The following is a 23,237-nucleotide window of genomic DNA, read 5'->3' as shown; positions in this document are numbered from 1 at the left end:
TTATAGTGTCCAAAGCCTCATTTTTATTTTCCAATGTATTATTTCTTGTGTCATGGCCAAGCCCTCATTTTGGGCTCCAAAGCCTCAGTTTTGTGATCCAGACCCCTCTTTTGGAGCTCAAAACCTCATTTTTATTGTCCAAAGCCTTATTTTTAGAGTGCAGAGCTTGGATTCTAGGGTTGAAAGCCTCCTTTTTATGGTCCAAACCCTCATTTTTATGGTCAGCAGGTCCCATGCCCAGCTCCCTGCTTGCTGACACTGCAGGGCCATGGGCTTGGGAAGTGGGGGGGCACTGGGCCAGTCCCACAACAGCCATGGGGGCTGGGGTGGGGGCGGGCAGGGCGGGCAGCTGGCTGGGCTGGTGGGGGCCTGTCCCCCAGTGCTCCGTGGCATCAGGTCCAGCTCTCAGAAGTGCTGCGGTGTGCAGGACTGCTGTCTGGGCACAAGGGGCAGCTGCTGGTGTTGGGCCGGGCTCCCTGAACTGTGGAGATGCACCTGTGGAGAGAGGAGGCTGCTGAGGCCCCGCTGCAGCTACCGTGCCAGGTGGGTGTGGGGCAGCGCTGGGTGCACCATGGGGTGCGGGCACCCATCTGCATGTGGGAGCTGTGGGTACAGAGAGCTCTGTGCAGAAAACGGGGTGCCCTCGGGGGGGGGGCCCTCGGTTGGGGCTCTGCTTGCCTGCCCATGGCTCATCTGCTCTCGGCTCTGACCATCCTGACCTGCCTGCTCTGCACATGCTGGGAAGGAGCCCTGACACCAGCAGGCTGATGGGAACAAAGCTGGGCACAGCACTGCAGGGCCAAGAGAGCCTCCTGTTCGCCTTTCTCAGCGTGCCTGGCAGAGACCAGCACTCGGCTCCCCTGCCCGTCCCTGACCAGACAAGGTGACAGTCTTGGCTCTCTGTTCTGGTGCTCTCCATCCTCTCTTCAGAATATGTATCCAAAGAGATAATGTACCCATGCACAGACAACCCCTCTCACATCTATGCTGAGAACAGTGGCAGTGTTGGGGTGCAGATGGGACAGACTGACTCTCTTTCTCTAAAGCAAGGGCGAGAGCTGGGAAGGTTCCTCACCACGGTCTGAGCTGCTGGGACACCCTGGCCAAGGTGAACCTCTGGGATTTACGGCATCACCTAACAGGGTGATTTCTGCTGGGAGGTTCACTGGCAGGCAGATGTCACGATTGCAGTTCTCACTTTTTATGGCCATATCTGCCTCCGTCTGTTGCTGGGTCTGCTCTTGTCGAGGCAGGGTCACTTTTAACTAACACTTGCCACAGGAGGAAGGGGTTTCACAAAAGAGTGCCCATGAATTGAGAGGCCAGTTAAAACATCTTACAGCAGAAATCTCAGTAGAGTTTGGCTGGTAACTGACTCGGCACTCCAGAATACCCTACCTCTAAATGTTTCATGGCTAATAGCAGCCATCTAATACAGAAGTTTGGCAAAAAAACCTCCCAACAACTCACCGTTGTCTCTTCCTCCACAGACAGATCACACAACACAGTATCATCCCAAACAGCACGGAGCCCAAGACTGCCACGGCGCTGTCCCGATCCAATATCGGGGAGGGTTCTTAAACGATCCCAAGAGCGAGATTAAGACACAAACGAGGTCAGATGCCGTACAACCTTACAAGTTTTATTTCCTATAACAACTGATAATAGCGACAGGACAGGGGGAAGAAGAAAGAAAAAAGTGGCAGGCCTAAGCAAGAAGACAGGAGAGATGCAGCAAGACTAGTTACCACCACCACGAAGCCAGCAACGTCCCGTTGACTCGATCTTGGTGCAGGTGATGGGGGTCCAAGTTCCAGGTTGCAGCAGACAGACGATGATGACAAGTCCCAGTTTCAAGCGCTGATTATCAATCCCTTGCAGTTCCTTTCAGTTCCTTTTTCCAGTCCCTTGCAGTTCCTTTTTCGAGGGAGGAGTACGCAGTTTTTCCGAAGAGTTCAGCCATTCCCACAGAGACTGCTAGCTTCAGGCGGATATGGTGATTTCTTCAGGGCCTTCAGCACGTACTCCCCACAGCAACAGGATGCTGAGGCTAGCAAATGGTCAGCTGTTCTCCTGCGAGCACCAAGGCCTCCCAGCTGTGAGGGTCACCCTGCTCAGCAGGGCCCTGACTGCTCCCTCCCTCCCAGGTTCTGGTGACGGTGAAGCGGTGGAAGGCAACAAAGTCCCCTTGGCCGCAGCTCTTGCATTTGTGCGCGTGCCGCTCCAGGAAGGCGGCGCACTTGCGGTGCAAGGCGACCCGCTGTCTCTCGGGCCACAGCTCGTAGGCAGCCTCCCGCGGCAGTGGGACACAGAAGACCAGCACGCCAGACTGCCGCTCCGTGGTCTTCTTGCTCGGAGAGGGTCTCTCCACACCTGCAGGGCAAAGGGCCTTTGCATCAGCCTGAGCTGGGGCCAGGGCTCAGGGCCGTCCCAGCCAGGGGCATGAAAGTCGTGCCTTGGTGAGCATCCTTAGCAGCAAACCGGTGCTACTGCACACCGAGCCTTGCAGGACAAGGCGAAAGGGCCCGCCTTGCCTTGCTGATGCTAGCACAGCCCTGGGGACACAGCGCTCAGCTGTGCTCCAGACAGGAGCTGGGGATGTTGCCGCCAGCCGAAGCAAGCCCCGGCCAGTGCTTTCTCTCCGCTCTTGGCAAGGCAGTCCCCAGCCTCCTGAGCTTCCCCTGCTGCACCACAGGGGAATCAAAGCTGAACAAAAGCCTCTCAAAGGGCCTGGGGCACTTTGGAGGGCATCTTTGATCTGGATGCCGCAGGCAACTGGGAGAGGATATCGGTGATTCCAGATGCCCTCCCGTGCCTGCGCTACGAGCAGCACTTGAAGGCAGAGGAGCAGAGGCACTTGGGACGGCTGGTGGGAACTTCCCTCCAGCGCAAAGCTAGTGTTCTTTGAGATTGACTTGTAAGATCTTTGAACAAGCCATCCCGAACCGCCATGCCTGCCTGAGCTCCACCCAGCCATTGCTGGGGCAGAGGGGGGAAGTGCACCATGCCCTGGGGAGCCCCACCAGGACACAGCTGGGAGCTCCCTTGGCCTCTTTACTGCTACCACTTACCACTCCCTGCCTGCCGAGAGGTGCCTGGCCCCTTGGTAGGATCTCGGACATCTTCTGGCACCTCTGTGGTTTTCAGCCACTTAAGGATGTTGTCGCTCACCAGCATGTCCAACAAGCAATTCATCTTGTGCCTCATGCCATCAGGAAGGATGTGCGACAGCAGCTGGGTGGTAAACACTGGCCCGATGACAGCTGCAAACTTCAAAACCGTCTGCTTCAGTGGCTTTATCCGGTCCAGCTGGGCCAGCGCAATCTCTGTCAAAAAGAAGCAACACCTCTTTCTCTCTTGCCTGTTTCCCATGCTGAGGCTGGAGAGGCTGGAAAGTCTCAACACATGAAACGGGGTCGACTTTGGCCTCTTCTCCTCGGCACCGCACCTGCTGGGCAATTGCAACCCAGGGCAGGCGTCTTCAAAATGGCTCCGCACCTGTTGGAATCGCAGGCCACAAGGCCTGGGGAAGAGCGAGACGCTCAAACAAACACTCGCCCACCTGGGGTGAGGAGGGCAGGATCCAGCAGGTACATGCATCCATGATGCGCCCTACCACATCTGGAGTAGGCTTTTGCCCAACAGCGCGCACAGAAAACAGAGAACCTTCCCCACCGCAGAGGTGGACTCAGAACTCCCCACAGTGGCTCTCTTAACTTGGCCAGACAATACTATGCCTTTCGTTTGGTTTTCATTGTTTTGGGGGACAGGACGGGACGGGACAAAACAACTTAATAGCAGGAACGCTTTAGCATGACGTTTCTTCAAGGGTCATACAAATGGCTACGGCTAGAGAGGAGGGACAGTCGTTGACAGCTCCCCCATCCAGCTCCCCTGGCTATGGAGGGATTTCTGTGCCAATCCACAGAAAAAAACCAATGGATTTGGTTTGGATTAAGTGCCTTGAGAGCACCGTTAGCTGGGGAGCTTAAGAAGAGAATAGCGAGGGCAAAGCCGCGATCACAGCTGAGTCAGCGGCAAGTCAAAGACTTTTCCCAGCAAAGCATTTGTTTCTGTGAGAAAAGGGAGCCGTCCTAGTGTTGCACCAATAGCCTTTTCTCTCCTACCTGCTGCTGGAAAGCAGCCAGCAGGCTCACAGCTGGTCCACGCCCAGGAGGGGAAAATGGCTGCCCGCAACCCCAGGCCTGTTTCTGGTTGCACTGGAGCCACCTTCCCAGCAGAGCCCCCAAGCTGAGAGGGTGACTCTGCAGCACACAAACGCCCAGCCTCCCTCTAGCCAATGCCCCGCCAAGGGGCCCCAGCACAGCCGCGAGCCGGCAGAGCGGCTCTCGGTCCCTCACCTTTCAAGGTGGTGGGCAGCACCGTGTTCTCCGGGTTCACGTCTGGCCTGATGATGCAGACCCTGCCATCATTCCCCGCGCTGGAGCTCGAGGTTGCTGCGAGGGGTGAAGCCTCAACTGCAGAAGCTGGGTGGAGCAAGAGAACACGAATAAGGCAATGTGCAAAGTAACTTGCGGCTTGCAAATGTTTCAAAATTCGCCTGAGAGGGGACAAGTCCCACTTGACATGGTCCAGTGCAAGCGCAGGGACCTGCATGTGCTGAACGTGGTCATTAAGCACAGCAAAACAGTTCCCACTGCAAGCATTTCTTTGCATAGCCCTCCCGGGACAGACAGGTGTTCTGCCTTCAGACCAGCTTTCCCAAACAGCCCCTCAGTCAAAGCTTCTGGAGTGCCTAGGGGGCAACTGAATGCCCCGCGACAGAAAGCAGCAGCATTGCTGCCTTCGACAGGGCTACCTCCACAGCCAGGGAAACTGCCAGGGATCATGCAAAATGCAGCATCAGCCCTGGCTGTTCCCAAGGCCACAGCACTCCGGCTGGCATGGGGCGCTCGGTGGCATTGCCACCGTTTTCTTCCATTACCAGCACCCTTGTGGGGATTTATGGTTTTGAATTCAAGTTTCCCGGGCCCGTCCCTCGCCTCAAGCTGGGGTTTGTTCTCAAGTGAGCTGGTGTTGGGCCAGGGTAAATTCCATGCCCATTAGAACGCCTAAGAAACACCAGAAACACATGTGCTCTGGAACCATTTCCCCTGTTGTTTTAGCCCCCCAACCCCCGCCCCAAGAATTTAGGCCCCTCCAAGCCACCAGAACTCGCTAGCCCCTGCTTTGGCTGTCCCAACAGCAAGGCACGCAGGAGCCCACGCCTCCGCCAGACCACGTTCTGCACCGCTGCAAGATCTGACTCTGCCCAGACCCGCGGGGGAATGATGGGGCAAGACTGTGCTGCGGAGAATGCGCCACAGCAACTCGCTAGTCAGCAGCAAAGGTGCTTACTGATCAGGCTCTCCCAGTTGTCCTCTGCTTTTTCAGCCCGCCTCCGGGTGCGGAGCAAGAGCATGTCGTTGCAAAGAAGGCAGCCCAGCAGCTCCTTGCAGTAATACGGGATCCCCGAGCTTCTTTGGATCAGGAACCTGGACAGGAGCAGACACGGCAGTGACCACCACAAGGGGAGTAAGGTGAAACACGGTTCAGCGGCAAGTCACTTGGGCAATACAGGGTAGCCAGCATCTTTGTCACAGCTGCACCTCGCCTTTGAATGGGACAGTCCTCTGCTGGCTTAGGCTTTTGGGCCCCCCTGAAGCTCCAGCCTTCGCTGAAGTCCATGGGAAAAGAATCGTGGACAACGGCCAAAGTGCAGAGCAGCGAGCCCTGCCTTTCCTCTCCTCAGGAGCCTAGATCCTCTCTGGCAGCAGGGCAGGCCTCTGCCCCAGGGCATCTCCCCCACAGCCTGGCCACCTAGACCAAGGCCTTTTCACAGCCCAGCCACGCCTGGGCTCAGGACTCTTCCTCCCTTCCTCTCTGTGCAGCCGCGAAGGGCTGACACCTCCCACGCTCTGTGTCTCGGCAGTGGCCCACTCTCAGCTCACGCCTGCCAGGACAAGGCATAACGAGCAACCCAGCTCCTAGAGTACTCCCTAGAGTCGGTGATGCTTCTAGTGGCCCTGCGCTCCCTTTCCTGGGGGCTGATTCCCGTCCGTGGTCTGCATAGGTTCAAGCCCTCAGGAAGAGCTCCCCCGCCTCGAACTTACCTCGCTAGATCTGTGCTGTCCACTCTAAGGTTCTGGCAGACTGTCTGCACCGCAGCTGAAGGTTTCAGCTCATCCAGACGAAGATAGGTGATTTTCTGGGACGTTGTGTTGTCTGCTGCAGCTTTGCAAAAGCCCTCTGTTCTTGCGTAGCCCGGCGCTAAGCTCATGACCATGAAGTAGGAGACATTTCGGAGCAGGGGTGACATGATACTCCAGGAGGCAGGGTCGATGAAATGGGCATTGTCAATGACGAATATGCCAAATTCTCCTCCAATGGTCTGAAAAAAAGCAGGATGTTCTGAGGGCAATCCAGTGGAATCCCAAGCATCTTGCAGGGGAGGAGATTGAGCCTCTGTCTCTTGAGAGGATGCTCGGAAGTCTCTCCCCAGCCACTTCCCTGCTCAGAAGCTTACTGACTCTTAATTTCTTTGAGATTTTAAGGTCACACCTAACACCACCTGACCTGCAGAAGGAGGCAGCTTGGGCAAGGGAATGCAGAAGCCATTGCTCCTTGTCCAGGGTACACTTGACAAGAGGAAAGTTATGGGGTGTGTTTGTGGGGCTGCGGGGGGGGGGGGGGCGTTCCTCAGGCCCTGAAGGGCGATGGCCCGGGCGTGTGGTCCTCCCACCCGCTCACACTGCTGTGGTGCAGAGCCCGCAGCCAGCAGGCTTGTTTTCCTTCTCTGACCCAGGAGGAAGAAAGGAAGGAGAAATGCTCACCTTCTCTAGCACTTTTGCCCAAGTCGAGTGCAACTCCTTTTTTCTTTCAATTCCACGCATCTCGCGAACCTTGTCCGAAACGGGAAACTGGCCAGAAAAGCAGAGTCAGGGAGGAGCATCGCTCTGGGGCTAGGCACACGAACCCACCAAGCAAGACCGCAGAGCAAACTGCCTCTGCTGGCCTCAGCACCTTACCTCTCCCCAGCACAGGTGCAAGGAGCCACAGTGGGGACTTCACCTGGAGCCTAAAGCAGAGGCCCTCTGCTGAGGGTCGCTGGCAGAGCTGGGGCTTGGGGGTGGGCTGAAGAGCTGGTTCTCTGCCTGTAGGACGCTTGGGCTGGCTGGAGCAGACCACTCGCCCAGCACCAGCCTCTCTCCAATGCCACTTCCAAGGTGCTGAACAGGGCACCGGGCACCGCCAGACGCAGCGTGGGACATGAACTCACCCCAGAAAGGGAGCCCCCCAGGGCCCAGGAATGGGAAACCTGTGCTATGACCCCCACGATTCCCACCCCTGAGCTAAGGCACTCCCAGCAGTGCGCCCCCACAACATCAGACCCAGAAAAGCTCACGAGAAGGCCTTCTCCAGGGCCAGAGAGGCCTCTTGCTCTCACCTCGACAAGGAAAATGTCATTGAGGAGGTAAAAGCTGCTCTCTTCAATTGTCCCTCGGAGCTCTGTCTGCAGCGTGTGCTGCCTGGCACCGCACTGTTCACAGTCCTGGAGGCCCAGGGCCCTGGCCATCAGCGTACGGATGGCACAGAAGGACTGCTTCATGTTGACCTCTAGCAGTTCCATGGCAACTACCCTGCCGTGCAAAAGCAAAGGGGACTGAGATCCCCAACAGCCCAAGCCTTCTAAGACAAAAGGGGTGCAGATGCCCTTGGGGGGGGGGGGCTTGTCAGCCACTCGTCTCAAAGTGCTTCCCAGAGGAGGCCAAGCTTTTCGCTCCTCATACGAGAAAGGGCACAGAGGGGCAGTTGCTGCCAAGCCACCGGGAGAGCCGGGTCCAGACTCTTGTGTCTCCCCAGCGCCGGCCCAGGTCTCGCTACGTCCCCCTGCAGAGGAACTCATGGGGCTAAGGGGCAAGGATGGAGCAAGTGGCGGCTTTGCCTTTGGGCTCCAGGCCTTAGCAGCCTGCTTCCCAGACCACAGGAAGGCTTTTCTGCCCCAGTGCTCCTTCTGGGAAACAGGCAGAGGGCAAGCAGGGCTTCCGAGACAGGCCACCCTGCTGTCTGTTGGGTCTGGAGTCAGATGAAAAGCATTGGGCTTGGGCTCGGGCTCTTTCTTTCTCTCTGTGCCTGGCCCAGAAGTGAAGGAGGAAAGGGCATGGCTCAAGAAGCCACCTCCAGCTCCCCAGAGATGTAGAGGCGGGAGCAGAGCATGCAGGTGCTCCTAGGGAGTGTCTCCAGGAGGCTTTCTCGAGAGGCTGCAGTCCAAGGGCCAGGCGCACCGGCAGAGGGGACGGAATGTTCTATGGCTGCCAGGTGATGGGCAGGGGCAGCGTCCCAAAGCTAGAGGTCAAAAACCTGTACCTGTGGCCAGCAGCCTGGCTGAAATAGGCCAGTTCGGTAAGTAAGTGGCTCTTTCCGGAGCCCATCGTCCCTCAAATGCCAGGATGTGCCTTTGTCCTAAGTCCTCGTAGGCTTTCAAGCAGCTGCCAAAGAGGTCAATCTCCTTCTCCCGACCTGTGAAGACAAACAAGAAAACCAGCTGCTGGGTGTGCTGAAAAGCAGAGAGATGTCACTTTGGCTGGCACCCTCCACTGCAGTTCCCTGTCCCGCCACCACTTCCACCAGCCTGCCTACAGCCAGACCTCCTTCCTGCCCTCTCATCCCAGCTTTTTTACCTCTGCCTTCCTCAGAGCGGGAGGGGGCCCGCCTGCCCCACAGCGCAGCTCCTATGCCTTCTTCCCCGTCCCACCACCCTCTGCCCTCCCACAGGCACAGAGGTTCAGCTGGCCCCATGCAACTCCCCGCAGTGATCCAGCACAAGACTGGAAGAGATGATGCGAGTTGCTGCAGCATCTCCTTGCTGTAGCATGAGCCACAGGGCACTTCCTGGTAGCCGAGGCAGCATCTTCAGTGTCTTTTGGCTGGGCTAGAGTGAATTTTCTTCAGTGATAGCTCCTACAGTGCTATGGTTTGGATTTGTGACCAGACACGGGTGTTGCTAACACAACGCTGTTTCGGTTATTGCTGAAGAGTGCTTGCACAGCGTCAAGGCCTTTACCATTTCTGATGCCGCCCCGCCAGCGAGCAGGCTGGGGCACACAAGAAGCTGGGAGGGGGCACAGCCACGACAGCTGACCCCAACTGCCCAAAGCCCTATTCCATACCATATGATGCGGTGCTTGGCAAGAAGAGCTAGGGGAAAGAGGGAGGAAGGGGGGACGTTTGGAGTTACGGCGTTTGTCTTCCCAAGTCACCGTTACGCATGATGCAGCCCCGCTTTCCTGGAAATGGCTAGACACCTGCCTGCCAATGGGAAGCAGGGAACGAATGCCTGATTCGACCTTGCATGCTTGCACAGCTTTTGCTTTACCTATTAAGCTGTGTGTGTCTCAGCCCAGCACTGTTCTCACTTTTACCCTTCTGATTCTCTTCCCCATCCCACTGGGGGCAGCGAGTGGCTCTGTGGGGCTGAGCTGCCTCCCGGGGTTAACCTGTAACAGGGCCCAAAACCTCCAGCAAGACACCGCGTGATTAAAGGCACCCCGTGTGTCCTGACGTTTCCATGTCTACACCCAGATGATGCCAAGAAAGGATCTCTGAGGAGTACAAGGGGGAGAACCCACCACCGGAACTCTCCGTCAGTCTGGCAGAAGGCAATCTCTTTCCTGATCCCAAAGACATAGCCCCCAGGTGTGAGCAGCTCCGTAGCTGAAAGGTACCTTCGTACCAGGTCTGGAGCACGGCAAGGCAGCACCAGGCGCCTCACCCTGCTTTCCACCCCAAAGAGATCAACCAAGTAGGGGCCAAGAGAGGCCGCACTTCCTTAGGGCCGCTGCAGGCAACACCATCCCCGGCAAAAGCTTCTCCCTTCCCAGCATGGCACTAGAAGTTACTGAGGGGAAGAAACTGGGCTTCAGAAGAGCAAGGCATTCTCCACCTACCCAGTAAGGGGGCGTACTCTGACCTCTTCTTGGCAAGACCCATGCCAAATATGCTAGAAGCAGGGGAAAAGAAAACACAAGTCAATTAGCTGGTGAGAAGCCAGGGGACACAGAGAAGCAGCCTGGCGTAGAGGGGCAGGATGTGCTCCTCGTGCACCTGCTTTTCTTGCGAGCAGCATGTTTTCCCCTGTATGCACCCCCACCCATAGTTCAAGCTGCACGCTAGGACAGCTTCAAGCATAAAGAAGCCCAACGGCCATGGCAGGACAGGAGAACGTATCAAGAGTCCACCACCAGAGGCCAAACCAAGAGACATCGGAGACATGTGAAAGGAGCCAGGGCGTGCTGTTGGCTAGCACACGCTGGCAAAGAGAAACAAGTGTCTTGGAAAGGAGGACTTGTGTCACTGAACGGGTTGGGATGCCAAGCACCTTAGCACCTTTGGCTCAAGTCCTCCTGTAGTTTCCAAGAGATGGCAATGTTAACATTCAAACCGTCATCCAAAGAGAAGGTCAAATCCTGGCCCAGAGGAAGAGCTGACATTTCAGCAGGAAGACATGAGGAAGAGTGTCCCCATGGTCCACATTTCCCCATGGGAACCAGGCTGGCCCAAAGCTTCCTGCTCGGAAGCAGCCGGGACAAAAACCTCCTTGGGTCAGCATTACCAGGGCACGTGGTGGAGCAAGCACAGTTGAAAGCCATTTGGACAGAGCCTGCAAGGCCAGGTTGTGTCTGCCAAGACAGGCAAACCTTCCCCATCCCTGTGGCTTCGCTCCCGCTCTCTTAGCAGCAGGAGACAGCAGGGGAGAGAGGCAAAAAGCCTCCCGCGCCAGGGCTTCTCACCGTCTCAGCCACAGGCAAGGGAGACCAGCTTGGTCTCTCTCTGCCTAATTCCTCTTTGCTGGCCAAGGCTGCACCCTTGATGCCACAATCCCCTCATCCAGCCCTCTCAGAGGTCACTCACCTCTTCTTGGTGATCCCCACATATTGATAGACAGTGCCAGGATGACTGAGGCCTTTCATCTTTCTCTCCGGCAGCTCCTTGAAGTAGTAAGGGGGCAGCCGAGAGGAGGCGTAGGTCACTGCATCACAGGACACCAGCCCAGGGTAGTGCACCATCATCCGGGCTGCCAAATTCACCTTCTGGCCAATGACTGCCAGAGAGAGAGAGAGCGCGCGTGCGTTGACATCTCCGTGCGACCAGCCCCGTGGCGCCCTTCCAGGCCAATGGCTGCCTCACCTCCAGCACAGGCCAACCCCACAGCGGAATCAGCAGAACCCAGGGGAACAAACGGCCACAGAGCCCATTCTCCTGCCATGGGCCAGGACCTGCACTGCCTGGGCCGCTCCTGACCGGCTGCTGGGAAAGCCCTCTCCCAGCCCGCCTTCCTCTTCCAGAGTCCTATGCTTAAGCAGGCCCATGCCAGCCTCCCGCGCCTCAGACGCACGCCTCCTACCTGTGTATTCATGCCTCAGAGGGTGGCCGGTGACTCCGCAGAACACCGTCCCACTGGTAACTGCAACAGACACCGCCCTGGCACACAGGGAAACAGCGCAGCTTCAGCAGCGCCCCAGGCGCAGTCCTGCCCGCCCAGATTCATCCCTTCCCGCACCTCCCCTCGGCGCTAGCCTGGGCCACCCGCCATCCTGTCTGGCCAGCGTGGGTCTTGGGGACGTGGAGAGCTCAGGGGCGCAACATACCCACGTTGCAAGGGACAAAGGACGGGGTAGAAGGCACGTGGGAAGTTTTGGACGCTTCCCCTGAGGCCACATTCCCTGAGCTGCAACCTGCAGAAGGCCACAGCCCTCTCGTGAGCAAAGAGGGAGGGAAGAAGGCACCCATGATGTCACTGCCTGCGATGGCAGCAACCTGAGATCAGGCGGCTGGACCCCATCCCGTTCGTGGGCCAGTTGCCCAGAAGGGCCTGCCTCTGGCACCAAGGAGCCTCTCGCCCTTGCAAGGGCTCGTTCCAGCACGGTGGCTAGCAGGGTGTGCTTGGAGGGACTCCGCCTGGCTGCCAAGGGCTAAGTCCGGGGCTCGCCTGCCACCTCCCAGGGCACTGGCCTCCTTCCTGCCAGGGACGAGGCAGAGCAAGCTAGAAGACACGTCTCTTTCTGGGAAGCCCCCTTGCACCATCGCAGGCAGCATGCACCCCCACCACACGCTCACTCTGTTTCCATGAGCATCATGGAGCAGGAATTGAAGATCTGACTAGCACTCTGCAAGGCGTGAATGCTCTCGTAGGGCAGCTTTTCTCCGCCGAGGCCAAACACACAGAGGAACACGCAGCCCTGCCAAGGACAGATGCAGCACATCTTGCTACAGTGCCTAAGAGGGAGCCTCTCCCTCTTGCTCACCGCCCACCCTCTCAGGGTGGGGGGAAGCGATTGCTCCCACACACTTACTTTATCAAACAGGACGATTTTGTTGATTTCGCCTTTGTGAGGACAGAGGATTTCCAGCATCATCCTGCTGGCATCGTGGACGGCGGTGTGGATGGCCACTGTGTTGATACCTGCAGTCAACTGCAGTTGGACGAAGAGGCTGGTGACTGGCCGTAGCTCAGAGAAGAGTTCCAGCGGCACTCTGTCATCAAGCTGGAAGACAAGTGCACGATGGCTTCACCAGCCTGCTCTCCCGGGGGCTTACTCCCCATACCAGATACCGAGGGAGAGCAGGCATACTGGCAATAGCAGGTACTACCCGAGGAAGGGCTAAATCCTCCTCTCGGTGCAAATGGCGGGCAGGCTGCCCAGCCTGTGGCAGGCAGATACCGAATCGTTAACGCAAATGACAAAGGAGAGAAAGTTGCTCCGGTAACACCCCATCCTGGGACAAGTATGGACATGAGGGGCGACCCGCAGGGATGCTCTGGGGACTTCAGTGCAACCTCTCCTTTATCCCACTGTCACGACCGCAGCACATCCAGAACCATACCCACAGAAAAGACAGACAGACAGAAGTCTGCCTCCCACCACCCATATCTCTCTGAGAACAACACACGCAATGGTGCAGCACCAGTGCCCCCTGGCTCAGTTTCCCCGCGTTGTCTTCTCAGGGTGCGTTTTCTTCTGTTTGTCTGTTCTCGTGAGAACTCCATCTCTGCAATGCACCACTTCTTCTGCCCTCCAAAAATGCAGCCCCCAGCAGTGGTGGCCTGGACGTACCTTCCTGAGAGCAGCTTCTGATATGTACTTGCTAAGCATGTCGTGCGCATTAGGACCGCTGGGCAGGGGAAGAGCGGGCCTCATGGCACCTGAGGAGAGAAAAAGCAGGTGGTTGCTGGGAGGATGGGACTACGAGGTGTTGGAAAGCAGGGGCTGGCACTGGAAACGGGGGAGAAAGAGTCTTCTGCGTTTGCTCATGTTGCCACCTCCAGATGCTCACGGCAGTGCTGTCCCCTGGAGGGAGAAGGCAGCAGCAGCCACTGCCCCAGCTGATGCACACAAGGGCCAAAAGCATGAGTGCTAACCGAAAGGAGGAAGAGGGCGGGGGTGGTTCCTCTCTGGCCCCTGAAGCAGCCAGGCCCCACCTTTCCAGGCAATCTGCGAACAAGGTGAAGTTGGCACTCACCTTCCCCTTCCAAGCGGCGGCTCCTTGGGTGTTGCACAAGCTTGCGTAAAGCGTCTTGGCATTCTGACCAAGACATCCGATCCATGCCTGTAACCTGAAGACACACGGCGTGAAGGCACTGCCACTGGCCTCCCCAGGAGTCCCAGGGGACAAAGCCCGCCCTCCACCGTCACTGCCCAGAAAAGGGGAGAACAAGCCCACCTGGCTGGATGGGACAGCAGTGCTTCCTCAGAAGCACCGGAGCTGGGCAGGCATCATCCAAGCATCCCCCAGCTGTCAACCACAGCGCCATGACCCACAGAGGATATTGCTGGTGGGGCCAAAACCCTCCCAGTGCCTCCCGACCCCTCAAACCAAGCAAGCCCAGCCCACTGTTACCCCTGAGATGGAAGGACAAGAGCTTCAGCTGCCTACCCACTTCCACAGCTCCAACTCTCTCCACATCCAGCTCCTCAGCCTTCTGACACCTCCCTCCTTCATGTCCAGGTCTGGGTCCTCAAAATGGCTCTACAGGCCATCCCATCCACCTACCTTCACAGCTCTTTTGCCTGCAGGGCGCCTGGTCCTGAGCCGGTGCTGCTCACAGAGCTCCCAGGAGGTGGCCGAGAGGATTACTTCACCTGCGTTCGCAAGCTCTTCGGCCTCACGAACTTCATCCAGGGCCTGGCCACAGATCAAGAAGTACTGCCGCCTCCTGTCTCCGACTAGCAGGAGGTCCATGGGCCCTGCAGAGATCCCTGGTGAGAGAGAGAGGGAGAAGCAGCACTGACACAGGGAAGATTTGGAGCTCTACAGCCCCCAGCATCTCAGCTGTTCAGAACCTAATCTGAAGCCCAGTGGGGAGGGCATTATGGAAGGGGAGGGCATCCTCCATCCTCCATCCTCCTCAGGGGCATACTGACACAGGTCCCTGAAACGGGTGTCTAGAAATAGACAGTGTGTTGAGAGTGCCGGGTGTCTTAGCCAGCTGCCTGCCCAGAAGCCCAGCAGCCTGCCCAGAAGCCCAGCAAACCAGGCGGGCTTGATCACTGCCTGCTCCACCAACATGCAGGCAGGTTGTAGCTGTCTGCTTGAGAACACACGACAGCCTGCCAAAGCCCTTCCCAGAGCCATGTGCAAAGCAGCTCCCCTTTGCTCTTTGTGAGAGGCAGGGGAGAATCCAGCAGGGCAAAGGATGCAGAGCTGCCCCCACCTGAAAAAATGGAAAGATAACTACCTCCCACAGACATCTGTGCTAAATCAGACATTCAAGGACCCTCATACTTGATCTGACGCCCGCTTTGCCTTTAAGCTTCCTCTGCAGTTGCAAACGCACGCAAACCCAGCAGGCCTGGTCTCCCATCCCCACCCAGACTACAGCTGGCCCCTTAAATGCTCACAGGAGATGCTTTCCTTTGGCACTAGCCCCAGTACGGATCCCCCCATTCCCTGCCAGCGAGAAGCACCCCGTGCCACAGCGCCCGTACCTATCTTCAGTCGGACCTTCTGACCCACGCGCGTGTCACGATTCCCATACTTCCTCTGGATCTGCCGGCTACATTGCAGCAGCAGGCTGATGGTCTTAGCCAGCTCCCGGGGTGGTGCTCTCCACAGCACCAGCACAGCATCCCCTGGGGAAAGTGAGGGAAAGGTAAAGGCTCTGCTGAGACCTGACTCTCCCCGACCTACGCTCAGCGGCAGGGACAGCAGAAACTGGCCGACGTGCTGAGGAAGATGGGCCTGTGGGAGGGCATCGTCCTGGAGGGCCAAACCCTGGGCACCGGCACACCGCTCCTCTCCCGGGCCAGCCTCAGCGGCCGACAGCCGGCAGCGGTGGCACCCCCTGCCCCGAGCGCTCCTCTGCAGCTGCAGCACACCAGGGCCACCTCCTCCCCTCGCAGCCTGGCAGCCCGAGCTCCGCCATCACCAGGGCCTCCCTGCCCCTCACCACCACCCCGACACACACCTTTGGCTGTGCTTTCTAGGGGGTCTCCTCCTCTCAGTGCTTCCTTGCCCCCACCCCCAGCCCAGGGTCCTACCAGCAGGGGCAGAATGAGGGAGACCACAGCCCTTGCCAAAGCCAAACCGGAGGCAGGCAGGCCCAGGGAGAAAGCGAAGCCTGGAGAAAGGGCACTGCACGGGGGGTGCGTGAGTGGCCAGGAAGCTGGCTCAAGGTGCTGCACAGAGCCTCTTGAGAAGGAGAGCACAGCAAACGGCCGCCACAACGCTTAAATGCCGCAGGTCAGCACACGTGGGCATCGTCGTCCTGCGTACATACCAGCAAACTTAAAGATGTCTCCTCCAAAAATCAGCATCTCTGCGGACAGAGAGAAGGAAAGGAAGAGCCATGTGGGCACCTTCTTCCAGAAGCCACAGAGCAAGCCCCTCTACCCCGAGAGGAGCACCCAGGTGAGGGTGCACCGTGGGGCACAGCTCAGGAAAGCACCGCTCTGGCCTGCCTCCCAGGCTCACAGGGGCCACAGCCCTGGTATGTGCACAGCAGGCAGGGAGGCAGGGCTGCGAGCTGCCACCAGATCTCAGAAAGGTGGAGGCTGGAAGGGACCTCTGGGGTCCATCTGGTCCAACCCTGCTGCTCAAGCAGGGCTGCACAGAGCCAGCTGCCCAGGACGGTGGCTAGATCATTTTTTCATAGCTCTAAGGAGGGAGACTCCACAAGCTGCCTGGGCAACCTCTGCCAGCGCTCAGTCACCCTCACACTCAAAAAGTCTTTCCTGACATACAGAGGGAACGGCCTGTGTTTCAGTGCATGCCTGGGGCATGGCCTCTGCTCCTCACACTGGGCAGCACTGGAAAGAGCCTGGCTCTGTCCTCATTGCACCCTCCCTTCAGGTTTTAGACACATTACTAAGATCACCCCCCAAGCCTTCTCTTCTCTAGGCTAAACAGTCCCGGCTCTCTCAGCTTTTCCTCATAGGAGAGATGCTCCAGACCCTTCATCATTTTTGAGGACTCTCTTGCTTTGCTCTACAGGTGCTGCCAAAGAGGTGGCCACAATGTGCTCACGGTCAGCTTAGAAGGGTCAAGATGTCCCCCGTGAAAAGGGGCTCGTGAGGGTGTCACAGACACACACACACACAGAGACACACACACGTATATCAGCGCCAGCATCCTCAGGTCACTCGCACGCTGGCACTTGCTGGATGCCCCCAGCCTGCTCTGGGCACTAATGCATCACCGAGCCGGGTGTTCATGCCAGAAGCACAGAGGAAGCTGCTGAGAAAGCGGGTGCCTCCTCGGCCACAGTGGGGAGCAGAAAGGACCTGTGCCGGTCTTGATTCACCAGGACACCCTGGCTGCTCTTGCTGTTCCTGCAGCCCTTGCAAGGAGACAGGACCAGGCTGCCCAGCATGTCTACCTCCACCCTCCATGAGCAGCCTCACGGCCCGCTGCCAGACAGTCCCGCGGCACGGCTCTTACCCTCCAAAATGTCACACAGGTAGTCATTGAGGGTTTGCGCCAGCTCATCAGTGCCTCTGTCTGGGCCGCTCCTCTGGATGAATTTCTCTGTCAAAGCAGTGAAACCTCTAACAGGGACACCCAGAAGTCAGGAAATGCCCACGTGGGCCAAAGGACCCGGCAGCCAGTTCCATGCTGCCCGGCCCGAGAACCTGTAGGTCACACCTTCCCACGCGCTGGCTCAGTGCTGGCGGTGGCAGCGGTTGACCGCCCAACATAACCTGTCCCCCTCTCTTTGGGCATCCCAGCAGAAGACCTCAGCAGTGACAAGATGGCCACTCTGTCTGAGGTGCCGGGGCAGGGCTCCAAAGGGCCTAGTGTGTCCCAAAAAGGCTCGTGTCCGTGGTTGCTCCTCCCTGCTCCCCCCACCTGAAATATCCGCAAAGAGCAGCACTCCGTGGACAGTCTGAATGGGATTGTCACTCCTGAGACAGTCCTCAACAATGAGACTGGGGAGGAAAGCTGCTGCTTTCTCCAGCTGTGAGTGGTAATGGTTCCTCTCCCAGGCAGAAGCCATCATCAGCGCCCTGTGGCACACGGGGTACCTCAGGAGAAGATGGCCGTGCCCAGCTGGGAGGACGAGGACCTCACCACACAGTGCGACTTGCACAGTGAGCCCGGGGCCTCTGTGCGGGACAACTGGCCCTCCGCCCTCACGGTGGTGGTCACAATCACCCGGCAGTGACCTCCTCCGTAGGTCATCACTTACTTACCCATCCTCTGTCCTCAAGCAACACAATCAGCTAGCAGCGACATCCTCTGTATGTCATCGCCTGCTGAGCAGCTACCGCCGTGGTCCAGTCTCCCTCCTTGACGCTGAGCCGCTGACTCGGAGGCAGCCAGCGCCACCCCACTTCTTGGAGGACAGTGCCGAAGGGAGGCTTGCGCAGCGACCCGTTGCTGAATTTGCAGCGACCTAACTAAGGCCTTGCACCCTAAGAAAGGGTCTTTGGAGGCTCCAAATGAGGCTTCGTACCCTAAATGAGGAGTTTGGCCCCTAAGATGAGGCTTCGGGCCCTCCAGATGAGCATTTGGACCCTCCAAATTGCAGACTGGATCCTAAAAAGGAGGCTTTGGAAGCTAAAAAATGAGGGTTGGGGCCCGAAAATGAGCCTTCGCACACTGTAAATAAGGCTTTGGCCTCTACAACGGAGCCTTTGGCCCTTCCAAATCAGGCTTTGGGCCTTCAGAATGATGCTCTGGGCCCTCAAAAAGTCTTTGCACCTGAAGAGTGGGGCTTGGAACTGATGAATGAGGCTTGGACCCTAAAAATGAGGCTTTGGACCATAAGAAGGAGGTTTTCAACCCTGGAATCGAAGTTTTGGACTCTAAAACTGAGGCTTTGGGCCCTAAAAGAGGGGTTTGGAGCCTAAAAATGCGGGCTTGGAAACGCAGGATGCAGCTTGGACCCTCAAAGCAACTGGCTGGATCCCAAAGGCTTTGGAGCTTGAAAAAGCAGTTTTGGAAAGCCTAAAAAGGCTGCTTTGGGCTCTAAAAAGGAGACTTTGCCAACTGCAGCAGAGCCTCTGGACCATCAAAATGAGTCTTTGGAGTCTAAATATAGACTTTGGACCCTAATGTGAGGCTTTTATCCCTAAAAGCGAGGCTTTGGGCCATAAAAATGTGGGTTTGCGCCCTAAAAGTGAGGCTTTGGATCCCAAGATGATGGTTTGGAGCTTAAAACTGAGTCTTTGGGCCCTGAAAAAGAGAATATGGACTCTGTAATTGGTTTTGGACCTTACAACTGATACTGGGGGTGCTAGAAATGAGGGGTTGTACCCTAAAGTTGCAGGTTTGAGCACTTTTGTGAGGCTTTGGGCCTCAAAATTAAGGTTTGGTTCCTAAAAAATACTCTTCAGACCTGAAAATGAAGCTCTGGGCCCTGAAAATTTCAACCATAAAAATGAGGGATCCTAAAAATGCATATTCAGACCCTCCAAATGGGCCTCTGGAAGCAAACAATGAGTTATTAGACCCTCAAAATGAGGCTTTGGAATCTACATATGAGGGTCTGGGCCCTAAAAATGAGGCTTGGGGCTCTAAAAGTGGGGGTTGTACTGTAAAAGGGGGGGTTGGACCTTAAAAATGGGTATTTGGACCCTTGAAATGTGGCTTCAGGACCCTAACGATAAAGGGCTGGATTGTAAAAATGATTCTTTGGACCTTGAAAATGAGGCATTGGGCCCTGAAAATCAGGTTCGGACCCTCAAAATTTGAGTTTAGAGACAAGGTTGTGGACCCCGAAATGAGGCTCTGGAGCTTCTAAATAAAGCTTTGGACCATCAAAATGAGGATTTCTTAACAAAAATAAGAGTTGGGACCCTAAAATGAGTATTTGGACACTCAAAATGAGGCTTTGGGACTTAAAAATGTGTATTTGGGCCTTATAAACGAAGCTTTGAACTCTACAAAGTGGCTTTCAGTCCTAAAAATGAAGGTTTGAAACCTAAAAATGAGGCATACTACCCTAGAAGAGAGATTAAAACCCTAAAAATAAGTCCCTGGGCCCAAAAAGTGAGGCTTTGGACCATAAGAAGGAGCTTTTCAACCCTAGAATCAAAGTTTTGGACTCTAAAACTGAGGCTTTGGGCCCTAAAAGAGGGGTTTGGAGCCTAAAAATGCGGGCTTGGAAACTCAGGATGCAGCTTGGACCCTCAAAGCAACGGGCTGGATCCTAAAAGTGATGCTGCTCTATAAAAATGAGATACCTGCTCCTGTGCATGTGGCACCCCTGGTCCTGGTCCTGGCCCTGCTCCCTCCCTTGCCCCAGCTGCCCCTGGCCCACCTCTCACCTGTTTCTCCTGAGGCCGCTCAGCCTCTGCCCTCTCCGGCAGAGGAATTTGGCCACAGGTGACATCACAAGCATCTGCACAAGCCAGGCTCCTGGGCCTGCCCTGTCGGCAGTGACATAAACACCACCACAAGATCCTAAAAATGAAACTGTGGCTTCTTAAAAAAAGGCCATGGGTAATGAAAGGCAGGTTTGGACCCTCCAAATGAGGATTTCAGCCCTCAAAAGCAGGCTTTGTCACTGCAAAGAATGGGGGAGATGCTACAAATACGCTTTGGACCCTGACAACAAGGTGAACCTATTGGTTCCTCTGTGGCCCCCCGAAATGAAGCTTTGATGCCAAATACAGGGCTTTGAGCACTACATTTGAGGCTCAGAGCTGTGAAAGACGGGTTTGGACTCTCTGAATGAGGGTCAAGGCCTTAAGAATGGGACTTTGCTCCCTAGAAATGGTGCTTTAGAAATGAAAATGAGGCTTTGAACCCTGAAATGAGGTTTGGGGCCCTCAAATGATGCTTTGGTACCAAAACCTAAGGCTTTGCACCCTAAAAATGGGTCTTTGGATGCTCAAAATGAGGCTTTGGGCCCTTAAAATTGCAGACCGAATCCTAAAAATGAGCCTATGGTCCATGAAAAGGAGGATTTTGTCCCTAAAAAAGAGGCTTTGGAAGCTAAAAATGAGGCTTTGGGCCTGAAATGAAGCCTTTGGACTCTCCAAACAGGGCTTGGCACCTTCATAATCAGACTTGAAGAAATCGTTACTCACCGGATTTAGTCCTCATCACGACCATCACTCTTCTTAGCAACAGAGGGGAAAGCTCTGGATGACAAAGGATATCAGGATGCGCTCCAGAAAGAAAAGACCAGTGCAAGAAGATCCCCATCACCTAACTGCAAAGGAATAATTCTAGCTCAGTGAAATGGGTACCCAAAATGAAACACACGGAACAGCATCCATCATTGAAACTCTTTCAGTGTCAGTTTTAACTGCTGCAGATCTGCAGGCAGACAAACTTACTGTCACTGTCACAGGGCCCCAAAAGGAGTAATAATTAGCAAACAGAAACTCTACCCATAGCCCATATCTATCTAGCCTTTCAAGGTAAAACAGCTCAGCCTACAGCTCTGAAGATATAGACCAGTCCACACTTACATCCTGGGTCTACCTGCTCCATGATCTGTCTAGAAACTGAAATCACAATCACCTTTGAAAGAGGAGGGAACCTGGGGGGAAGGGGGTTGAAAGGAAGACATTGGTGGAAAAAAGGAAAAGCGTGGGCACGCAATTCAAAATGGAAGGAGCCAAGTTATCCCAAAGACCAGCTCAGGCCGACTCGCTTTTGCTGGCAAAAAGCTGTGCAGCTTGGAGGAAAAAAAGCAGACTTTGGTGCTGGGATGCACACAAATGTCTGAGTTCAGATCTGAAACAGCAGAAAAACCTTGTCAGGGCTCCTTTCCACCGTCCTCCTACCTGGGTGCATGCTGCAACCTCCTTGTTTCCCTGAAGTCCTCCCAGACTAACAGGGACGTGGCATCTGTCCAGTCCACATGCCATGACGAAGAAACAGTTCTAATCGTGGAGCGGGTAGCAGATAACTGCATCTGCAGAAGCAAAGGGGCAGCCACGCCTCAGCTTCCGAGATGCCCAAAGCTGCCCCAGGAGCCCTCGGTGCCCCAGCATTTGCTTGGCCCTGAAGCCCCAGGCACAGAAGGGAAGGACAGTGGTCAGCCCCTGTGGGGAGAGGGACGGGGCTCCGTCCTTCCTTCTGGCCGCAGGAGGATGCCCTGGGCCACCCCAGGACAGGGTGTCTCTCCTCCTCAGCCCCAGGGGAAGGCGAGGCCTGAGGAAGGCCCCGGGTGCTGGGCTCAGCACGGGCGGCGTGACCGGGGCCAGAGCCCTGTCTCCTGCCGGGTGCCGGCCTGGCCGAGGCCAGCGGCTCCCGTCACGCAGCTCCTCCCGCCCGGGGCTGTGGCTGGAGCCCAGACAGAGCCGCCTTTTGGGGAAGACTTGTCGATCCAGAGCGAATCCAGAGCAGATCCCCTCCTGTCCTCTCATGTCCCCTCCCTGAGGGGGCCCAGACCCCACGAGCAGACCGAGGGAGGGCAGACCTGCGCACACACCTTGCGCTGCTGAGAGAACAGCTCCAGGTGAAATGGCCCCTCTTGCAGGCCGTCTCTCCGCAGGCCCAGTGTCCCGGCTGGCTGAGGAGCAGCTGCCCTGGCGGGGGGCAGCTGGCGCAGGGCAGCTCTGTGAGGAGAGGCCCGGGCTGCCCCGCCCGCCCGGCAACAGCTGCGCCATTGGCCACGGCTGAGCCAATCAGCGGAGCCGGTGTTGGCCTGTCAGTCACTGCCGACCTGGGGCGGGGCCGGAGGGGGCAGAGGCGGAGTGGCCTGAGGAGAAATGGGGGAGAGACGGGGTGGGGCAGCCGGGGCAAGGGGGGGACCAGGGCCAAGGCCAAGGCCAAGGCCAGGCCCAGGGCAGGGGCAGGGGCAGGGGCAGGGGCAGTTCCAGTTCCAGTGGCAGGGGCAGGGGCAGTTCCAGTGGCAGGGGCAGTTGCAGGGGCAGGGGCAGGTGGTCTCGCAGTGTGGACGGGCCCGGGGGAGACCTGGAGACCTCATCACCCGTGGGCCCTGCCGTGGCCCAGCTCACCAGCCCTGGGCCCGAGTGCGCAGCCCCAGGAACAACCCCAGCACCAGGGTCAGAGCAGCTCCTGCTGCTGCCCCGAGGGTCGCCAGCCCTGAGCCAGTGTGCAGGTATCTGAGCTGGGATGAGGTGGAAGTGGCGCGCGCAACAAACTTTACAACTCGGAGAGTGAGTTCTAAAGCAGGCGTGTTTATTTCAGCGCTGGGTACACGGGGGATCGCTCCACCTATCGTGCACGCCGTAAAGCTCGTTAGTGAAGTTTAAAGACATGTGTGATATAAATATTCATCATATTTCCAGGAAACCTTATTCATTACATTTCTGAGAAATAATTAACATATGCAAATGCCCTTGGCGCAGTCGCAGTTGTTGCCTTGGGTGGTCGTCGGGTGTTCTTCGGGGGTCTTACCATCCTCTTCCTTGCTTAAGCGTTCTTTACCCTTTTCAATATTTTGATATTAAACTTCTGTTTTTCCTTTGTTCTTCTTGTATCTTTCATGCCAAGTAATCTTTGACCTCCAAAAGTGCTGTTCTCATGCCAACAAACCACCCCTTATCTTCTTACTTGCATTCTTAGTTTCCCTCGTCCTTGAGTCCATATGTCTGTTTTCCTGTGTTCTCACAAATCTATCTACACATCCTTTAATTACTTCTGAGTTACAGGATGTCTTATCTCGTTAAAGGAAACCATATATTCTGCTTATACCTACTTATTGCTTACAAACTACAAAATATAATTGACATCTGGAATATATCTCAAGTACCATCTATCAGAAGAGCCTGGAAAACAATTCATGGAGAGGAGGCGATGGAAGAAGGTACAGT

The 23,237-nt window shown here is 56.3% G+C and overlaps 1 protein-coding gene across 1 annotated transcript; it reads right to left on the bottom strand.

Annotated features, from left to right (window-relative positions):
- Positions 1-2,050: 2,050 nt before the first annotated feature.
- Positions 2,051-21,991, bottom strand: LOC128138432 (adenylate cyclase type 10-like). Its single transcript, XM_052779705.1, has 23 exons — positions 21,890-21,991; positions 21,240-21,370; positions 20,535-20,659; positions 16,939-17,043; positions 15,779-15,817; positions 14,988-15,131; positions 14,053-14,258; positions 13,522-13,615; positions 13,116-13,204; positions 12,354-12,545; positions 12,118-12,239; positions 11,405-11,481; positions 10,912-11,101; positions 9,948-10,000; positions 8,368-8,520; positions 7,791-7,890; positions 7,448-7,640; positions 6,834-6,929; positions 6,114-6,391; positions 5,359-5,495; positions 4,362-4,478; positions 3,072-3,326; positions 2,051-2,373 (listed from the first exon to the last, which is right to left on the bottom strand). The coding sequence occupies exons 3-23, from the start codon at positions 20,650-20,652 to the stop codon at positions 2,051-2,053; spliced, it is 3,081 nt and encodes a 1,026-aa protein (XP_052635665.1). The 5' UTR covers positions 20,653-20,659; positions 21,240-21,370; positions 21,890-21,991.
- Positions 21,992-23,237: the final 1,246 nt, after the last annotated feature.

This window comes from Harpia harpyja, unplaced genomic scaffold (assembly GCF_026419915.1).
Source record: "Harpia harpyja isolate bHarHar1 unplaced genomic scaffold, bHarHar1 primary haplotype scaffold_46, whole genome shotgun sequence".
NCBI lineage: Eukaryota > Metazoa > Chordata > Aves > Accipitriformes > Accipitridae > Harpia > Harpia harpyja.
Note: the sequence above shows the minus strand (reverse complement) of the source record. Positions and strands in the feature narration are given on the sequence as shown.